This window comes from Phodopus roborovskii, unplaced genomic scaffold (genome assembly GCF_943737965.1).
Source record: "Phodopus roborovskii unplaced genomic scaffold, PHOROB, whole genome shotgun sequence".
Taxonomy (NCBI): Eukaryota; Metazoa; Chordata; class Mammalia; order Rodentia; family Cricetidae; genus Phodopus; species Phodopus roborovskii.
The window spans coordinates 107996-125926 of NW_026126461.1; the positions used below are offsets into that span (position 1 = coordinate 107996).

Below are 17931 nucleotides of genomic sequence, written 5' to 3' on the forward strand. Positions count from 1 at the left end.
GCCTGAAAATAGAGCCTCTCGTTTCACTACTGACCACTGGTCTGCCTTTTGTGTGGGGCATTTTTGGCTTGCTAGCTCTCCCCTGACCTTGTGTCGTGTCCCCATCCCCATCCCCACCCAAACAGCTGTGGGACTCTGCATAAGACAGGTTACTCCCCTACACAGCTTACCTAGGTCATGGAGGAAGTTCTGTCTCTTGCTGGGAGCACATTTTTCTGTTGCAGTGTGTGACATTTAGCCTTTCACACTTCCATCCTAAAATGAAAGTCACATTGTTTATTTTAAGGAAGATTCATAGTCTATTTGACCGAACCAGTGTCTTGGGAGGTAATAAGTCTGTTTCACCAATGTAATGAGTTTGAGAAATTAGTAGGTTTCTGAGAGCTAGCTTAAGGTAGAATTCTTGCCCAAATTCCAGGGTTCATATAAAAGTTCAGACACACACACACACAGGAACACAGTCCCCTCCCACAAGGAGGGAAGAAGCATTTCAGAGGGGACAGAAGGCAATGGGGTGTGGGAGGTAAAATGCTAAAAGAAGCCAAATTTTCAGTTAAGTTCCCTAAAACTTACTAAATATATGGCGATCATAGATGTTTGTGTTTGGGGATGGACATGTGGAAACCAGTAACAGAGCTGAGAGTCCCATCCAGGATGTCTTCGAATAAAAGATAGCTCACACGGATCCAGGAGCATGCAATGGAAAGGTGCCCAAAACGGGTGCTCTGGTCACAGAATCAAGGGGATCCAGTTGTCATAGGCCCAGAGACTATCTTAATCAGGCCTTGAAGGGATAGGGCAGCTGCTGGCCCCTGCCTGTTCTGGCAGGAAGCCCTGGAAAAGAAAAGATGCTCCACAAAGACGGTGCCAGAGCCCTAGCCATGGGATCCACCCTGGCTTTTGTGACCTCACAGGAGGTATGGGTGACTCTTGTCTGTGGGACCTTGCTAGAGTCAAAGACCAGAGCCAAACCCATAAGGGAGACGGCCTCCCTAGGGAGGGAGCTAAGAATCCACAGCTCCATGTAGCTCCGCGGTGTTAGTCTAGAAGGACCACCATGAAGAAGGTCAAAAAGAAAAAGTCTGATTCCAGGCGCCGCAGGGATTCCACTTCGCCGCAGGCTAGCTCGGATTCCTCACAGCAGCCCAGCTCAGAAACCCCGCCATCATGTCCAGACCCCATCTCGCCACCCTTGCAGCCACAGCCTTACCAGGAGTCCACCCCACCACAGCTAATTAACCCTGAACCTGTACTGCCACAGCCTTCACCCCAGGTTTTCCCAGCTGCGGACCGCCGTGTCTCAACTCCATGCCTGATACCTTTAAATATTGAACCCACCTGTCCGTCCAGGAAATCAGGTGGGCAGACTTCCTGTTTAATCAGTTCTAGCCGTCTTGCTGATAGAGTCCCAGAGCCACCAGAGGCGAGTTCTTGTATGATGATGATGTACGGTTAGTATGTTACCTAGAGCCATGTTTATGAAGTATGAAGGGCAGATACTCCCAGAGAGACTAGTATTCCTGGGTTTTGTCATTCCATACGACCCAGACCTTACTGGAAATAGCCATGAATTCAAAAATAGTAATTAACTTGGCTGTATGGTAAAAGTCTGTCATTAGGAGTCATTTAGCAACTGTCTAGAAATTAAAAGCAAATGCGCTCTAGAAGACAGGCAGCCATATGCTTTATGATTATTATTATTTTTTAATCTGGCTGTTCTCATCAGAGGCCTGGCTGTTCCAAAGAAGATAGACCAGGGTGATGGGGGTGAGGGAGTGAGGATGGCTGCTTGACAGCTTTTGAGAGAACTGGGGTTTTCTATTTGTCAGGTGGAAGATGGGAGAAGACTTTTGTTTTTGTTTCTTGTTGTCCCAAGAGGTCTGACCTAGAACCCACAGAGAGGATAGCAGAAATACAGGATTCCTGACTAAATGCTAACTTCAGATAAACCACAGATAATGTTATAATTGTTAGTATATTTCCTTCAAATAAGCAGCCTGTATTTCTATTCACTAAGTCATCATCCTTTCCCACAGAAGACACTAAAAAGAGTTCTGCTCAATGTCTAAAACAAACAACACTGTGTAGCCATCAGCTCTGTCTAAAATTAAATGGCTGGCCCCATCTTCTTGGATAGCTAAAGAGGCAAAACTTTGGACAGTATTAAGGGAGCTCAGGTGGAGTTGGGAACTGGGATGCTTCAGACTGCTAAGGATAATGGAGAGAGCCAACCAAACTGACCACTGGCCATTCTTTCAGTACCCAGCACTCAAGTTCAGACATCTAAGTTAATCTTCTTATCTGACAATACTGCAGGAGAGGTACTATTCCTCTGCCCATTTTATTGATGAGGAAACCCAGGTTCAAACTAGCCAACACACCCTGGAGACACCTTTGGTACTGTTGAAAGGGGGACTTCAGTCTATTCTGATTCCTGAATCCTTGTCCTTAAGCACAGCTGACCTTCCAATTCCAAGAAGCCAGCTAGACTCTCAAGGAGGACATCTTTCTTTGACTTTTCCTCAAGCCATGACTGTGTCCTTAAGCAAGCCACACTCTCTGGGCCACAGCAATCCTAAGACAGTCTGAGTAGAAAACAAATACAGGACACAAAAAATGAGGGCTCTAAATCCAAGGAGTTTCCAGAACACCATTGCCTGGCCTTGACATGTGAACATCAGCCATGGAGACAAACATTTCTCAATGATAGCCTCAGAACTGGTGTCATCAGTAGAAGGCAAAACTGGCCTGTACTGAATCTTTCAAATCTTGATGTGGTTGCTTAGAAGATAGTGGGGCATTGAAGGGGCAAAGCAAGAAATGTGCGTGGCCCACTATGTTTGTTAACTTTCTCATTGCTCTGACATAATGTCTGAAATAACTGAAAAGATGAATTATTCACACTGGCTCAGTTTTAAGACTATCTAAGCATCATGGCAAGAAACAGCTCAGAATGAAGCAACCAGGAATCAGAGAAAAGGAGTACAGAAAGGACAATTATAGTCTGCAAAGACATACCTCTAGCATGTCTTCCTGCTAGGCTCCACCTCCTACCTTTTTACCTGTCACAGATGGGTTTGTGGGGCCGCAATCAGAACCAGCCGATCAGTCCCAGGTCCGTTCCTGAGCCAGGGAGTGTGGACAAGGGAAAGACTAGCTATCAGTGATGTCAAGAGGGCAGATTCAGTCCATACTGAATGCACTCAGTTTATTTCATACTCAATTTAAGTAATTAACCAAAAGTGGGTACAATGGCAGAAGACTTCTGTTATCTTGCATAAAGGGCAAATAGCAATTACATCCCTTAATCCTAAAGACACTCCATAACTGCACCTATCCTATGCCTTCAGGGTGAGTGTAAACCCATCTGGGCCCAAGTCTATTGTTACTTAGATAGGGCATCCTGTAGCTTTTAAAGTAATGTCTTAAGGACAATCGGAGTGATTTGAGCTCTCTGAACTTGTGGCAAGATGGAATGGATTCCTATATTTGGGTCCCGACAATTCCCCCTTCTTATATTAATAAAATAATGCCTGTGCTTCTGCAACAGGACAGATGGCTGTACCTGTCTTAGGTTGCCTCCTTCAACCTACCAGTGCTTAGCTGTCCTTGGAGCACACATTCTGTCATGTGTGACCTGTCTTAGGTTGCCTGGAAGAAAGAAGAGCTTTCCCATTCTGGGTTATCATCCTCTGTAACAAAGAATGTTGGGGGGGCATAGCTCGATGCCACACACCTCTAAACCAACTTTTCATCAAGAATTCACAAGCGAACTTGTCAGTGCTAGGTAATATATGCATTTTTACAGCTACACAATCTCCTGCAAAAAGAGAGGCCTTTTAAAATTGGTCTGGGGTGTCTCTAATGGCTTTGGCTCTATCAAAGTCTAAATTTGCTTTTCTAATCACATTGTATCTAAAGACCCATAAGTATCACATCAAAATCTTGTCAGAATGAGCTCTGACCTCTTACATCCATAAACACTTACATAGCATAGCAAAGGTTACAATTGTCAATATTTCTAGTATAATTAGTAACATTAGACATACAAATCAACTGGGTTACAATTCTCATAATTTCAATAAATGTTCTCATGATGGGCAGAGTATGAATAACTCCACAATTCTGAGCTTTTTCCTTTTCCCTATCTAAAGTCCAATGCTCTGCTGCTTGTAAAGTTCAAAAATAGGTTTGAGATACCACAGTCCTTGTATGCTGAATATTAGCTGCAAACTTTTGTTCATGTCCTGTTCAAATGCTGGAGGGTTTTTGTTTTGTTTTGTTTTTGTTTTTTGTCATACATCACATTGATAATAGTGTTCAATTGTCCTAGATTAGTTCTTTTTTCTCCCAAAGGGAAAAGCTGGCAAAATGAGTTCTGTGTCCCAAGATATATAGTTAACTGCTGAAAGATCAGTCCTTGACTGGGTCCAGGATGAAAATTCACAGATCTGGGACACCAATGCAGCAGGCTTGTCGAGAAACTGGAAACCTGGAAAGGACTGTTTCTTTTCTTTCTCGGACTGTAGAATCGATGACATCAAGGGGTCAGGAACACAGCTTCAGCAGGTCTCACTCAACTGGCTTGGGCAGACTCCTGAAGTCTCAGATTTGGTTTTCCTCTGCTCCATGCATCTCACCAAACAATCTGGCAGCCACCAGGCCTCATTTTCTTCCTGCAAGAAAACACAAAGATGCCCTCAACCCCATATTAGGACTCCTCCCCATGGAGGAGTGGTTTCATATCCCACTTCTGACACCAGATATCAAGTGGGAAATAAGATTCACTGGGACACAATATAGGTCCAATTATTTTTATTCAGGGAGGAATCACTTACACCTGAAACAGATGACCACTGTGGGTTCCTGTTCCAAGGATGCCACCCAGATGCTCTCTGAAACCCAACCAGGAAGCAAGAGAGCGAGCTAGGGTTCCAGGACCCCAGATCAGTCAGTGCAACAGGTGCAGATGTGGTGGATACCTCACTACATTTACCAAGGCCAAATAATGCCATATTGTGAATCCATGAAAGGGGTTAACGCTTTCATTAGGTCAGAACTTCCACAGATCAAATTCTTCTCCAGAAATACCTTAATAGACACACCCAGAGGTGTGCTTTACAGATAATCTTGGCATTTTTCTAGTCCAGTCGAATTGACATTCACTGATGTTATAGTGAACACCTCATGTTGTTTCTCAAGGAATCTTCCCCATCTGAGAAAGAGCAGGAAGTAAGGTTGGAAATAGGAGATGAAGAATTTTAAATGTATGATGGTGCTTTCTAAACCAAGCCCTTTTAATGCAAGTTATTGTGGCTCAAACAATACCAGTGAATGTCCTAACAGCACTTCATAATAACTAAAAGCTGGAAACAACTCAATGTCCACCAAATGAATGAATAAGCTAAATGTGGTATAAAATAATCAGAATACAATGAAACACAACTTGTCAAGAAAAATGACTGTTTATTGATGATAGCTATAACACAGATAAACCTTAAAAATATTAGTCTGATTGAAGCTAATCCTGCTAAAAGTTAACATATATGATTTCATTTGAAAGATGCCCAGAATAGAGTAATCTATTGCCAGGGATAGGGAAGAGAGAAATGAGGATACATGATGATGAGGTGAGGTTTCTTCTTCAGGAGATGAAAGTGTCCCAAAGCTACATAGTTGTGATGGTTGCACAACTTCACAAACACACTAAAGCCAGCTAGCACACTAATAGTAAATGTAAGAACCTGGAGAATTATAACTCAATTCAACTTTTTAAGCTGAAAAAAAAAATACTGTTTGTGGAATCCTTGCTTCCCCCATTCCAAGAAAATCATGTGTTCTGTAGATAGTCTAAGCAGGAAGTATTCAGAGCCTTGTCAAACTCGGTAGGAATTATCCATTAAAAAAAAAAATGGCTTGTCCAGAAACAAAGGATACAATCTCTCAGTGTTGCTAAGTCATGTCCAAGAAGAGCACAGAAGTGATAGAATTGGGGAACTGTTTCTAGAAGAATGAAGCTGTGACGTTTGTCTTTGGGATGGACTGCTACCCACTACACACCTGAAACATGGCAGCACCAACTCTGGGATTCTTGTTGCAGCTTCTCACGGATATTACCATCACCTTCTTGCGTCCCTTCCTCCCAGTTCTGTGAGAAGGATTTTCACTGAGTAAAAAGTTAAAGATCTTGCTGGGCAGTGGTGCTGCACACCTGGGGCAGCATTGTGGAACCAAAGGCAGGGTCTCAGAGGCCAGCCTGGTCTACAGAGTGAGTTCCAAGTGAGTCATGGCTACAAAGAGAAACCCTGTCTTGAAAAGAAAAAAAAAATAGGTTAGGGGGCTTGAGCTGAGGACCACCTCTGTAATGCGCTTGCTATATTCTTTGAGCCTCTAATCCCTTGTCTGAAAAATGAAACCAGCAGCATTCCATGTCACAGGATTGCTGTCACAATTAGACATGGATAATGACAGGAAGCACTCTACAGGTGTAAGCAATCACGTTTTCATTGCTGTAATTCTTCCCAAGTAACATCAGTCTAGAACCAACCTATTCTTCCAAGCGGCTAGTCCCCGCTTGTGATTGAGAAGGGGTGGCGCCATAGGAAAGCTGCTGTCTTGTCCTTCAATCTTGCGTCTTGTCTTGAGTCTTTGACAATGCCTTTTAAAAGCCTGGGGTTTCCTTTGCTAGCACTGCAGCTCAAGACTGTGTCCTACCCCCAGGAACCAGGTGCAGCCCTTACCTCTCTCATTCTCTGTCCAGCAGTGCCTCTGACCTGTGTGGCTCCACACTCCTGCTCCTGTGCAGCCTGCCCTGGCAGCTCTGCTTGCTGGCGACGTCTGGGGCTGTGCCACAGCCGCATCTTCGATGTTCTTCTGCCTCGGGAAGCCATGCCAGGGAGAGAATTCCCAAACCTTCTCACCTTCTACAGGTTCCAGAGCGAGTGGGAGGGCTAAAGCCTTGAGTGTGTAGTTCCCAGGGCCAGGCTCTGTCTTCAGACCTTGTTAGCAAGTGTGTATAATAAACTCCTCCAAAAAAAAACTACAGGTCTCTCCAAAGGAATGCCTTTTCCACTAAATAACCAATTCTGCTTTGGAGGGCAGGCTCTTGTAGTAACCTTTTCTCTTTTCCACCAAAGCCCTCAATTCCAACAGCACCCCCTCCCCAGCCCACTATAAACTCTAGTCACCCGGAAACTTTGTGATCACACATTGGTTGTCCATTCACTTCCCTTTTTCATTCATCCCATGCACAGGGAGCTTCTACTTAATACACTGCATGTGAATTATCCCTGGAATTCATTGATAAACTGGATCATAACTCATAGGCCCCTTCTGCTAATACTAGCAATACCTGCCCCATCCAGAGTATGCCATGTGGTTACCATGAGTATCCATAAGGGCCATATATTCCAGACTGATCTGTTATTAGCAGCCCCCTCCTCCATCTTGGCATCACCCACGCTTTGCCCTGCTGTTCCTCTTCCACAAAGACACCAGAAGAAATGTCATCTAGTCACTGTCACTCATGCGACAGCCCCTGCCCATGGTAAGAACAGATTGAAGATGTCTTCTGGGTTATATGTTGGGACTAGGAGAGGGTCCTTTACCCAAATGAGCAGCTCCACTTGTACTCAAGACCTCACAAAAAGTCGTGGAAGAGGTCCTTCCACTTGGAGGTCTCATATCCTACCTCAGCCACTGTCACGTCCTTCTCCTCTCCTGACCCTTTCCAGCTCCCTCTCTTGCAGATCTGAAATGGAGAGAGAGAGAGAGAGAGAGAGAGAGAGAGAGAGAGAGAGAGAGAGAGAGGAGAGAGTGAGGGAGGGAGAGGGAGAGGGGGGGAGAGAGATACGGCTGCTCTGGGGAACAGAACATGCCTGGAGCCAGAGATACCATCTAGTCAATCCCATCTAGGAAGAGCCTGCCCACCACTCGCCCACACAATGTGTTCATTCATCTGCTGCCAAGTGGGGCTTTGGGTTCCCATGAGTAAAAATTCAAAGCCTGCTCTGGTAGGATACGAGGTACTATGAGGGACACCTAAACAAGATCTTTGCCTTCTGCTGATGTGTTCAGCTGAGGGAAGCTAGCTAAGATGCACGTGTTTAGAAACCTCTACACAAAACAGGTAGTGTTGGGTACAGGAGGGCTTCTGGAAGTTTCAGAGTAAGGCAGCGTGCCAGGGGCCACAGCATTGTGTGCCCAGTGTATGAGCCAGCTCCAAAAGCATCCTAGGGTCTGCTACAACTTAAGATGAAGAGGAGGGGTGTTTTAAGCTATAGGAAAAACCAAAACAAGGTTCAGACTTAGGAAAGTGAGGGAAAGAGGCATGGATTTCTTTCTTTTCCCATGGGAGCCCCTGTTTCCGCAGTCTCTCAGATGATTTAAAATAGGCATTCACGTTAGACTTTCTATCAAACGGGATACTGTGTTTCCTGAATGCTTTCTTTGCATTTACTAGTACACTCACTTGTTGTCCCAGCCTTTGTAGTGGTTGTAACTAATATGTAATCTTCTGATATCTAAAAATCTCTGAAATGCCTTAGAAAGTTGTTGTGAAGCTTAAAGAGGACATTGAGTGGGAGGTGTCTGGTACACGGCCTGGAACATCATGGTCCAGACCACCCTTGTACCCTACTACCCTCTAGGCATTGGGCCTAGGCCAGCCCACCCTCATGCCCCAGGGATCTTGTTGGAAACTTGTTGGGAGGGGTGGGAGAACCCATTAGGGCACTCTTTCCTTCCTTTAGGAGGAATATCAGGAGGGGACCCTGTAAATAACACTGTCTCCTTCTAGTACACAGACACTAAACCTTTCTCCCCAACCCCCCCCCCCCACCTCTCTGCTTTGCTTTGTAGAAAACCTTCAAGGAAACACTGTACTCCCCGTAACTCACGTGCTTCAGGCTCTCGGAACTGTTGCTGTGGCTCTGGGGGCCCTGGGAGCCCTGGGAGCTGCCTACTTCATTGCTGAATCCTTATGAATTGGACCTCAGGCCCCGGTCCGGCAGGTAGGAGGCTCACCTTGTCCCCCTTCTCTAGATAGCAATATCTCAAGGGGAACTAGGCCTTCAGCTTGTCAGGGAAAGCTTATGACCTAGGCAACTCATTCCTGGCTTAAGATGGGCTGCCATGGCTCTCTGAGGCCTCTCTGGAGACCTTTTATCAGAACCGTCCATGACAATGCCCCTGCCACCTCACACATGTACCCCTGACTTGCTATGGCTTCCCTAGTCCTGGATGGGAAGACGTAGGGTGGGTGGGGTAGAGGTTTCTCACATCTAAGAAAGCTGGTCACCCTCCCCATCATCTCCAGCTCGACCGCTCCTTGGTGGCTCAGCTCCCCTGGTGTGCCCACCTCCCGTGACTGTTCCCACATGGTTCTTTGGAATGTGTGTGATATCTCCCACTCCTCACTCATATTGAACCATCTCTGCATGAGGATGTCTTTAGTCACCACTCCTGTTTCACCTGAACCCCCTGGGCCCCAGAAGTAGAGCCGGACACAGGACTGGGTGCCCCCGATTCCTCAAGGAGGAGAAAGCAGAGGTGGGCAGGGAGGCAAGAGTGAGAAGGGAAAGCCTCAACGTGGATCTGTGGAGTCCCAGAATGTTATCTGTGCAACTGAGCCACTCCCTCAAGAGACACGAGGCTCCCCCCTCCATGCCCCTGTGTCACTTGATTGATATGTGACTATATGGGTGTAGGGAGGAGATCTGGGTCTTGGTGGAAAAGGCTGAGAGCCAGTCACTGGAGGAAGGGGTAGCTCTTGGTCATCATTAGCCAAAATCTACCATTCAAAGAGCCAATGCATCAGCAGAGAAGGGAACTGGAGGGGGTGATCACCAAGTGCGCCCACAGTCATCCCAACAGCTAGGTCTCATTCAGTGGATGCTGAAAAAGTGATGCTGAGGTAGGGAGTGAAAGCCAAGAGACATTTCAGCTTACCCCGTAGCTCTCTATCTTCCATGGGAGTGGACAGGTGATGAGCGTGGTCAAGCACAGGTCTGTGGATCAATGCTTAAAATATATAAATATCCAAACCCTGCAAATGACTCCAGTGAGGGTGCAACGTCTTTGCTGGAGCTCCTGCTGTCTATTCAAGAGTCATCCAAGGAATAGTATCAAACCACCCTGATTCCTAGACAAACCACAGCACTTAGGAGCCTTGACTTCCCTCTCCTCGCACTTGCAGAGCGAGGAGGTGTTTGTAGGAGCTAGCTGGTGGCTGTTGTGTCTTGTTGTCGTAGCAACATGTTGCTCAAGAAGAAGCTGGCTTTGGAGTTAACTGACGATCTCTAATCTAGACCCGGCCACTTGGACTTGGTGTTAGAGGCATGTTCTTAACTTCTCGGCCAGTGTCATCTCTAGTGGAAAGTAACAGCTCCCTCTGAAGACAAGGGTCATGAAGATTCAAAGACATTCAGAGGTGCCCTGTGCAGGGCCACCACCCAGAGGGGTAGACAGTGACACTGCGCACCTGAAGGATGCAAGAATTTCATCTATGAGATTCCTGTAGCATCGAGAACTGCTTGGAAGTATGGATTCTGCAAACATGCATGCTTAGGGTTAGATGTCCCTTTGGTATCCGGTGCCTGGAGCCTGGGGCAGGTTCTGACATCACATTTTCTTCCCATTAAGTGAAGATAATGCCAGCAGAACTCTCTTGCTAGAAAGATTGAGTTTTAAAAACTGCTGATGGAGAGATGTCTCAGTCAATGAAGTACTTGCCTGGCAAGCATGAGGACCTGAGCTCAGATCCCCAGCACCGATGTAAAAAGCCTGACCCAGCAGTGTAACCCCACTACTGGAGAGGTAGAAGCAGGAAGACCCTTGGGGGTTCTCTGGGAAGCCAGTCTAGCCAACCAGTGATCTCTAGGTTCAGTGAAAGACTGCACCTGGTCTCAAAAATAAGGTGGAGAGCAATTGAGGAAGACACAACATGTTGACATCTGGCTTTCATACATATATGTGTCAATCAGTACACACATGCAGAGACAGACAGTGGATGTTGAGAAAGAGAGGGAGGAAAGAAAGAAGATGGAAAGGGGAGGAGGAAGAAGAGGAAAGGAGGAGAAGAATAAAAGGAATTTGAATTCTAAGATAATTTACTTTTTTACAAAAAGCATTTAGCACCAGGCATCAGTGATGCACGCCTTTAACCCCAGCACTTGGGAGGCAGAGGCAGGTGGGATCTTTGTGAGTTAGAGGCCAGCCTGGTCTACAGAGCAAGTTCCAGGACAACCTCCAAAGCTACACAGAGAAACCCTGTCTCAAAAAAACCACAAAAACAAAACAAAAAAGCATTTAGCTATTGAACACTCACAGGTAAGACTGTAAAAGTGGAAAGTTGTTGAGGTAGGTGACAAGGGGTTAATTAAGCTAATGGCCCTGTCATTTCCTTGTTTATCTTCCATTACAGATCCAGTTTCCATCAAAGGATCTCACTTGTCACCAAAATAAATAGAGAGAAAATACCTTGCCTCTTTTCTTCATTTTATTTTATTTTTTAGGTTAGCCCAGGCTAGCCTTAAACTTATAATCCTCCTACCAGAGCCTGCAGAATGCTAGGGTTGCAGGTGAGTGCTGCCACACCAAGAAAGAAATCTGTCTTCAGTGTGTTTTACTCAGAAATATTAAAGTTGGATCCAGCACACAGTTGGGGAGGTAAGTGCCTTTAGGATGCTTTTAGCTGGAATAGGAAGCTACCATTCTTGGTCTTGGCCTCTCCTCAGGTAGAGTCCCACTCTGCACACATCCAACAATGCAGCCATCACTTTTTTTGCTCTAAAAGCAAGAATAGCAAGGATCAGTGCAATGCCTAATTTAACTAGTCAGTTGCACCTCAGACCAATTAGTAGGGACAGTAGGGGTAAGGTTAAAAAAAAGTCTGTTTTCTGGAAGGCAAGGCAAGGACCCTGAACCCAGCAGGGCTATCTCTAGGAAATGGCCCCTCTTGGCATCATTTGTGATGGGGTCCTGACCTGCTTGCAACTTGTGGCTACTTCTGGCCAGTGCTGGGTGGGCTTTTCCTTCTACCCCTTAAAACAGTCAGGGTAGAATCTTAGTCTACAGAAATCCCAGAAAATACTCCCAGAAGAGGCAGGTATTACAAGGAAAGGAGATGGACAGCACTGGGGACAGTGCTCTGAAGGCAACTGGAGCCAGACCCTGTTGGTGCCACCCTGGGAGATGGCAATACACACCATCAGAGTAATCCCACCCAAGAGGAAACTAAGTACTGAACAGCTACTGCCGTCTACTATTGCTGGAGGCCTCCTGGGAGAGAGATGGCTATACTTCTGTCCTCATTTGGAGAAGGAAACCTCATTTGGAGAAGAGTAGATGTCAGGGAACACTGTACCCAAGTATTATAGGGCAGCTAAGGGTGGGGAAAGAGCCTGCTGTTTCCCTAAGAGTTGGCCAAGTGTGTGGGTGTGGGAGGGGGATCTAGCCAGCCTGTCTCTGATGAGACAGGGGACTGATCTTTCTGTAGCAGTAGATAAGAACTGGGTGGAATAGGTCAGGCTAGTCAGTTACTGGGATCTTAAAATGATCCCAGCAAACACCACTAGCTGAGGGAAATGTCCAGGGAACAGATGTGGTCATCTGTGGATTCCTTCCCTGAACCTATAAAGCCTTCTCTGAAAAGTCAGGCAATTGAAGAACGCATAAGGGACATGGGAGGATCGTGTTTCTTCCCTGTGCTACAGTTTGAGATGAAGAAACCCACAAATATCAGAGACCCAGTGGCCACCATGTCTGCAAGGCCTGACTCCTATAACAGGAGACAAACTCATTTCCCTGGTATATTGACTAGAACCCCTTTTGGTGTAAATGACAACCTGGCAAAGCCTAGACCCTGGTTAAACATGGTCCTCTGCCCAGCACACAGGCTGTGCAGGCTTATGCAGCTAGCTATACTTGGAGCTGCTCACCCACACAAGCCGGGCTCACTATAGTTGCCCTCTTGCTCTTTCATCTTCTCGATCCGTCTCGATACCTCAGGTCTCCCAAGCTGGCCATGTCTCCCAGGCCTCATGCATCCTAAATTCCCCATGTGGAGGGGACCACATTCCCCGAGGAGTCCTTAAACCAATACTTCCTTCACCTCATCAGTGAAGGCATACATACTACAGGCATAGCCACCATGCACAGTTGATGCACTTCTAGAGCTCAAACCCAGGGCCTTGTACATTCTAGACAATCATTTACTTTAAATTCCTGACCAAGGACTCCAGGTGGGACCATGAGCCGCTAGGAACCAAATCACCTTATGTTCCCCGTGAACATACTGTTGTCCCCAAACCCCCTTCGCCTCCTTCCCCCTGTCTCAAAGACACTGCCCACAGCACCTCTCTATTAACGACCTATTACCCTATCCCTGAGGCATTGACTGATGGGAAGATTTGGACCGCATGCCTGTCTAGGAACCAAAATAAATGGACTCAGCCATCATGGGTTCTCTTGTCTGGCTGCTTTTATTCAACATGATGTTTTGAATTTATGTGTCAGCCCTATATGTAGCCATTGTTCTCTTTTTATTTCTAAGTGTCAGTCTATTTCTCCATTCATCTGCTACTGATTAAGGTTATTTTTCAGGTTAGGATTCATAAATAAAGCTAATATGATTGTTTAATTTTTTTAAATAAAAGCAAAGTTTTCATTTCTTTAAATACCTAGAAAAGAAATTGCCGGGTAGAAATTTTCTAAAGTGTTTGTACCAGCTTAAGCCTCCTCCTCCGGGACTGTGAGCATTCTGGAGGCTCCACACTGCCAAGTCATTTAATGAACCAGTGCGTGGTACTCTACTGAACAACACAACACATTTCTACTGACTCACTGTTTAGATTCTTTATTAAGGATAAATAATTTGTTATTTATTGATGTTTATTAAGGATAAATCTCACAGCTCATAAATGTTTAGCGGTGAGTGGTTTTATAGTCATGGTTAAGACAATCATGTGGTACGGAGATGGTGGAAATTCAGAGGAAGGTGAAATGGGTTGATTGTGGAGGGAATCAGGTGAATAATGGGTCATGTTTACTCAGGGGCTCATAGCATGCCACTCTGCATAAGGATTCTTTTCAGCTGAACCCCATTGGGAAATAGCTTTTTGACCTCTCTGATCTACCTGAAAACAGAGCATACTTTCTGCTATTACTATGAGATGACCCCACCCCAGGAAGGGTAAACAGTCTTGTCCCTGGAGACAGCGTACAAGGACACAAGGCCACACAACACTTGCATCATCTGTCCCCGCATTTGTGTCCTTCCATAGTTGGCTACCAGACACACTCAGGCCTTTATAGCTTCCCTACCAAATTCTCCATTTGTGAAGATGCGCTGTAAGCCCACCCTTTTTATTTCTCTGCACACTCGTGTGTGTGTGTGTGTGTGTGTGTGTGTGTGTGTGTGTGTGTGTGGACTGCCTCATTAGTAACTTGGTTTTTCTCTTGTTAGCCTGCCTCTTGTCAGACTAATTTGGAGTGCACTGCTAACAAACCTAACATGGGTAATAATAAAAGGGGTTTTTTACCTCCTATTAGATGAGAATTTTGTCATCCACACCCCCAAGATCGTATGTTAAAACCTAAGCCAGCTCCCAATATGTCAGCATTAGAAGGTGGTTCCTTTGGAACATAAATTGTTCATGAAGGTGGTGTCCTCATAAAAGAGTTTAGTTACCTCATTAAAACAAAAGCAAAAGGTCTCAGGGCTGGGGATGTAGCTCAATTGGTAGTATTTGCCTAGCATGTGCAAATCCCTGGATTCAACCATTAATGCAACATAGACCAGATGTTCTGGCACCTGGAATCCCAGCACTCTCCAGGTAGAAGCAGAAGGATTAAAGATCAGGCTGGAGAGATGGCTCCAGAGGTCCTGAGTTCAATACCCAGCAACCCATTTAATGATGAGATCTGGTGCTCTCTTCTGGCCTGCAGAGATACATACAGACAGAACACTGTATACATAATAAATATTCAAGATCATCCTCCACTGCATAGTAAATTCAAGCCCAGCCTGGGCTACAGGAGACCCTGTCTCAAGCCCAGTTGTGTCTCCAAAACTTTCTCCTTTGCTCTCGTGCCTCACAACACTGAAGACTTCTAAAATAAAAACCTCTGTGACCTCAGGAGAAAGGGAGACCTCTCCCCACCAGCAAGCAACGCTGATGCTGTGGTCAACACCTCAACTCTTGGGTCTTCCAATCCTGTTCTGACACAACATGGAGATCTTACAGGTTGAGGGCTCAGGTCCCAAGGTCCCAAGACTGCCCCCACCCAGCAGATTTTATACCCAGGCCCCGTGCTTCTGACCCAGTGACATAAATCAGAGTTCCCCCAAGCTTCCTTCGGTTTCGGGTTTGCTAGACTGACTCTAGGGAGCCAAGGAAACCTGTTTGTTAGCTTATAAAGATCTAGAGAGAGCAGGGTATGGTGATGGAGCGAGAAACTTGCCTGTCCTCTCATGTACCATCCTCTGTGAACAGGTTCTTAACCTGTGGGGCCCTTTGGGGGTTCCAGTGACCCACAAGGGTCACATATCAGATGTCCTAAATAACCAATATTTACATTACAATTCATAACTAGCAAATTTGCAGTTATGAAACAGCAATGGCATTTTATGGTCTGGGGTTACCACAATATGAGGAACTATTAAACGGTCACAGCATTAGGAGAGAACCACTGGTCCGGGGCTAAACATCTGATCCTAGAATAAAATCCTCTGCAGCGATGGCTCATGCATGCCAATGGCATTTGAAATGCATTCTGGTTGGGGGGTCAAAACTGCACATGTGGACTCCCCAGCTCTGTGACCCCCCCCGTGTGCAAACGGTGTACCCACAATAGGAGCAAGGACAGAGGTACTGGGGACCCTCTGTCTTTGTCATTCCTGGTGGTCGCTCCAACAGGCTGACCGCAAACTACAGAGGAAGGACCTGTGTCCGCGGAGAGGAGTCATACATAAGGACACATATGAGCTAAACACCTCCCCCCTTTCTCATAATGATTTCCAAAGGGTGCTGCGTGCAATGCCTCAAGGACCTACCATGAGGTCTTGTATTGGGGCCAAAGCCTTTGGTGAACTCTTGGAGCCAGGTGTTAAATATCTTCCTTCTCCAGGCTGTTTCCTCCTCTTGAGAACAAAGCTGAGCTGGGGATCAGTCCAAGGCAGCATTCATAAACCCCACAGGTGACTCCCAACTAAGGCATAAGGGATGAAAAGGAAACCCTTACCAAGAGGAAGGTGAACCCCCCCCCACCTCCAGTTCAAACTGGAGCGGCCAGGCCCCACCCATCAAGGCGCTCAGCCCTCTGTACAAAGCCTACCCTTGAGCAAGAGGAGGCTCAAAGCTGGGAAAAGAAGCCGCCTTGGGCCTTGGCTGCAAGTTTACCTCTCACAGCTTAGCTCCCAGGAAACCTCTAGGGAAAAGTGACTCACACACACATCCCAGCATCCTCTGCTTTTGGCAAAGGCAGCCTCTTGCCTCCCAGGCCTGGAGCTGCTGGGGGATGCAGTGTGGATGCTTTCTCTTCTTGCCTCTGTTCACAAACACAGAAAGACCTCATTCACAAGCCCGGCTATTGAAAGCTTGCTGGAAATGCAAATTGCTCAAAAGTGGATTCTTCTTTTCAAATACCAATGTTGCGTATCCCTGATGAGAGCTACTAAGCAGGCCAGGCCTCCCGAGGTGGAGGCTGCTGATGAACAAATGTTCCTGTTTAGAGGGAGCAGAACTTGAGGCTGGCAGCCAAGTGGGAGGCTCACCCCTTTGGGGACCTGCAGCTATCAGGCCTCCTGCTTTTTTTTGTAGACAGTGCCCCATCCTGACCCCAGCCCTGCCACTTGGCCCATTCATTTTGGGTACCACATTAATCATGGATGGCTAGGGACTCAACCCAACAGAGCTGTTGCTCATCCACAGCTCAAATCTAGAGAACTGGATAAAGCCACTCACTGAGCCCAGAGCTCCCCTCCACTCCAAGAACTCAACTGCTCTGGGTACAGACTCCAATCCCAGACTCTGAAGATGATTGACAAGAAGCATAAGGCTGGCTGACTGTGCTCCCTGCCCTCCTCTGGTGCTCCTGACCCAGCCCCCACCCAGTAGCCTAGGATCCCTTCCTCCTGGCAGGCTCTCCCCTAGGGTAAGGTGTTCTCTCCTCTCAGGCACCATATAGGAGTCACTGGGGCCGAGATAATTGAAGAGCTCAGGCTCCTTCTCTCCTCTGTTCTCCCCATCCCCACCAAACAGTCTTTCGGTTAAGACAGGTGTTTTCTTCTGGATTCTGTAGAATTTCATACGGAAGATTTGTAACCTGCTTTTTCCACTTTCCAAGAGAACCTTTTCACGAAATCTCTTTGTTTGTGAGGGCGTTTTGATTTTACTTTGTTTTGTTTTTTGACAGGATCTCACTATGTAGCCTTGGGTAGCCTGAAAGACACTGTGTAGATCATGATGGCCTCAAACTCAGTGATCCTCTTGCCTCTGCCTCCTGAATTTTGGATGTGTACCAACATGTTCAGCCTTCTTTGTTTGTTTAAGATAGTCCAGGCTGGCCTAGAACTCATGATCCTCCTGCCTCAGCACCTCCAGTAGTACTGGGATAACAGGTGAGTGTCACCAAACCCAACAAATGTCTCATGGCTACATGCTGTTCCAGCATATGCCTGGTTTATAGTGGATCAAGTGTAAGCCAGCCAGGCATACATTAGTATCTGGTTCACCATATCACTCTGTGAATTCTTTCAATAATGTCAGTTACAGTCACAAACAAAGGAGATGAAACCAGGTCCATCTCCCTCAGACAACAAGAGGAATCCAGTGGCTTGCGTAACTGTGTAATCCATAAGTAGCAGGCTTTGAGGAAAGTTTTATCCACAGGCTGATTTTCCTCACCTCCCTTTCAACCTGTGCGGAGTTA

At 46.3% G+C, this 17931-nt stretch overlaps 1 protein-coding gene across 1 annotated transcript; it reads left to right on the plus strand.

Moving 5' to 3' along the window:
- Nucleotides 1–517: 517 nt before the first annotated feature.
- Nucleotides 518–8974, plus strand: Spata3 (spermatogenesis associated 3). Its single transcript, XM_051190653.1, has 3 exons — nucleotides 518–1358; nucleotides 6764–6929; nucleotides 8860–8974. The coding sequence occupies exons 1-3, from the start codon at nucleotides 1058–1060 to the stop codon at nucleotides 8972–8974; spliced, it is 582 nt and encodes a 193-aa protein (XP_051046610.1). The 5' UTR covers nucleotides 518–1057.
- Nucleotides 8975–17931: the final 8957 nt, after the last annotated feature.

What these genes read in the sequence shown, in the direction of transcription:
- Spata3 (XM_051190653.1), top strand. Translation starts at nt 1,058, where the DNA reads ATGAAGAAGGTCAAAAAGAAAAAGTCTGATTCCAGGCGCCGCAGGGAT. An exon ending in CTGTCCGTCCAGGAAATCAG is followed by an intron (nt 1,359 to 6,763) that starts GTGGGCAGACTT and finishes TCTGTCCAGCAG; the next exon opens with TGCCTCTGACCTGTGTGGCT. An exon ending in AACCTTCTCACCTTCTACAG is followed by an intron (nt 6,930 to 8,859) that starts GTTCCAGAGCGA and finishes TTTGCTTTGTAG; the next exon opens with AAAACCTTCAAGGAAACACT.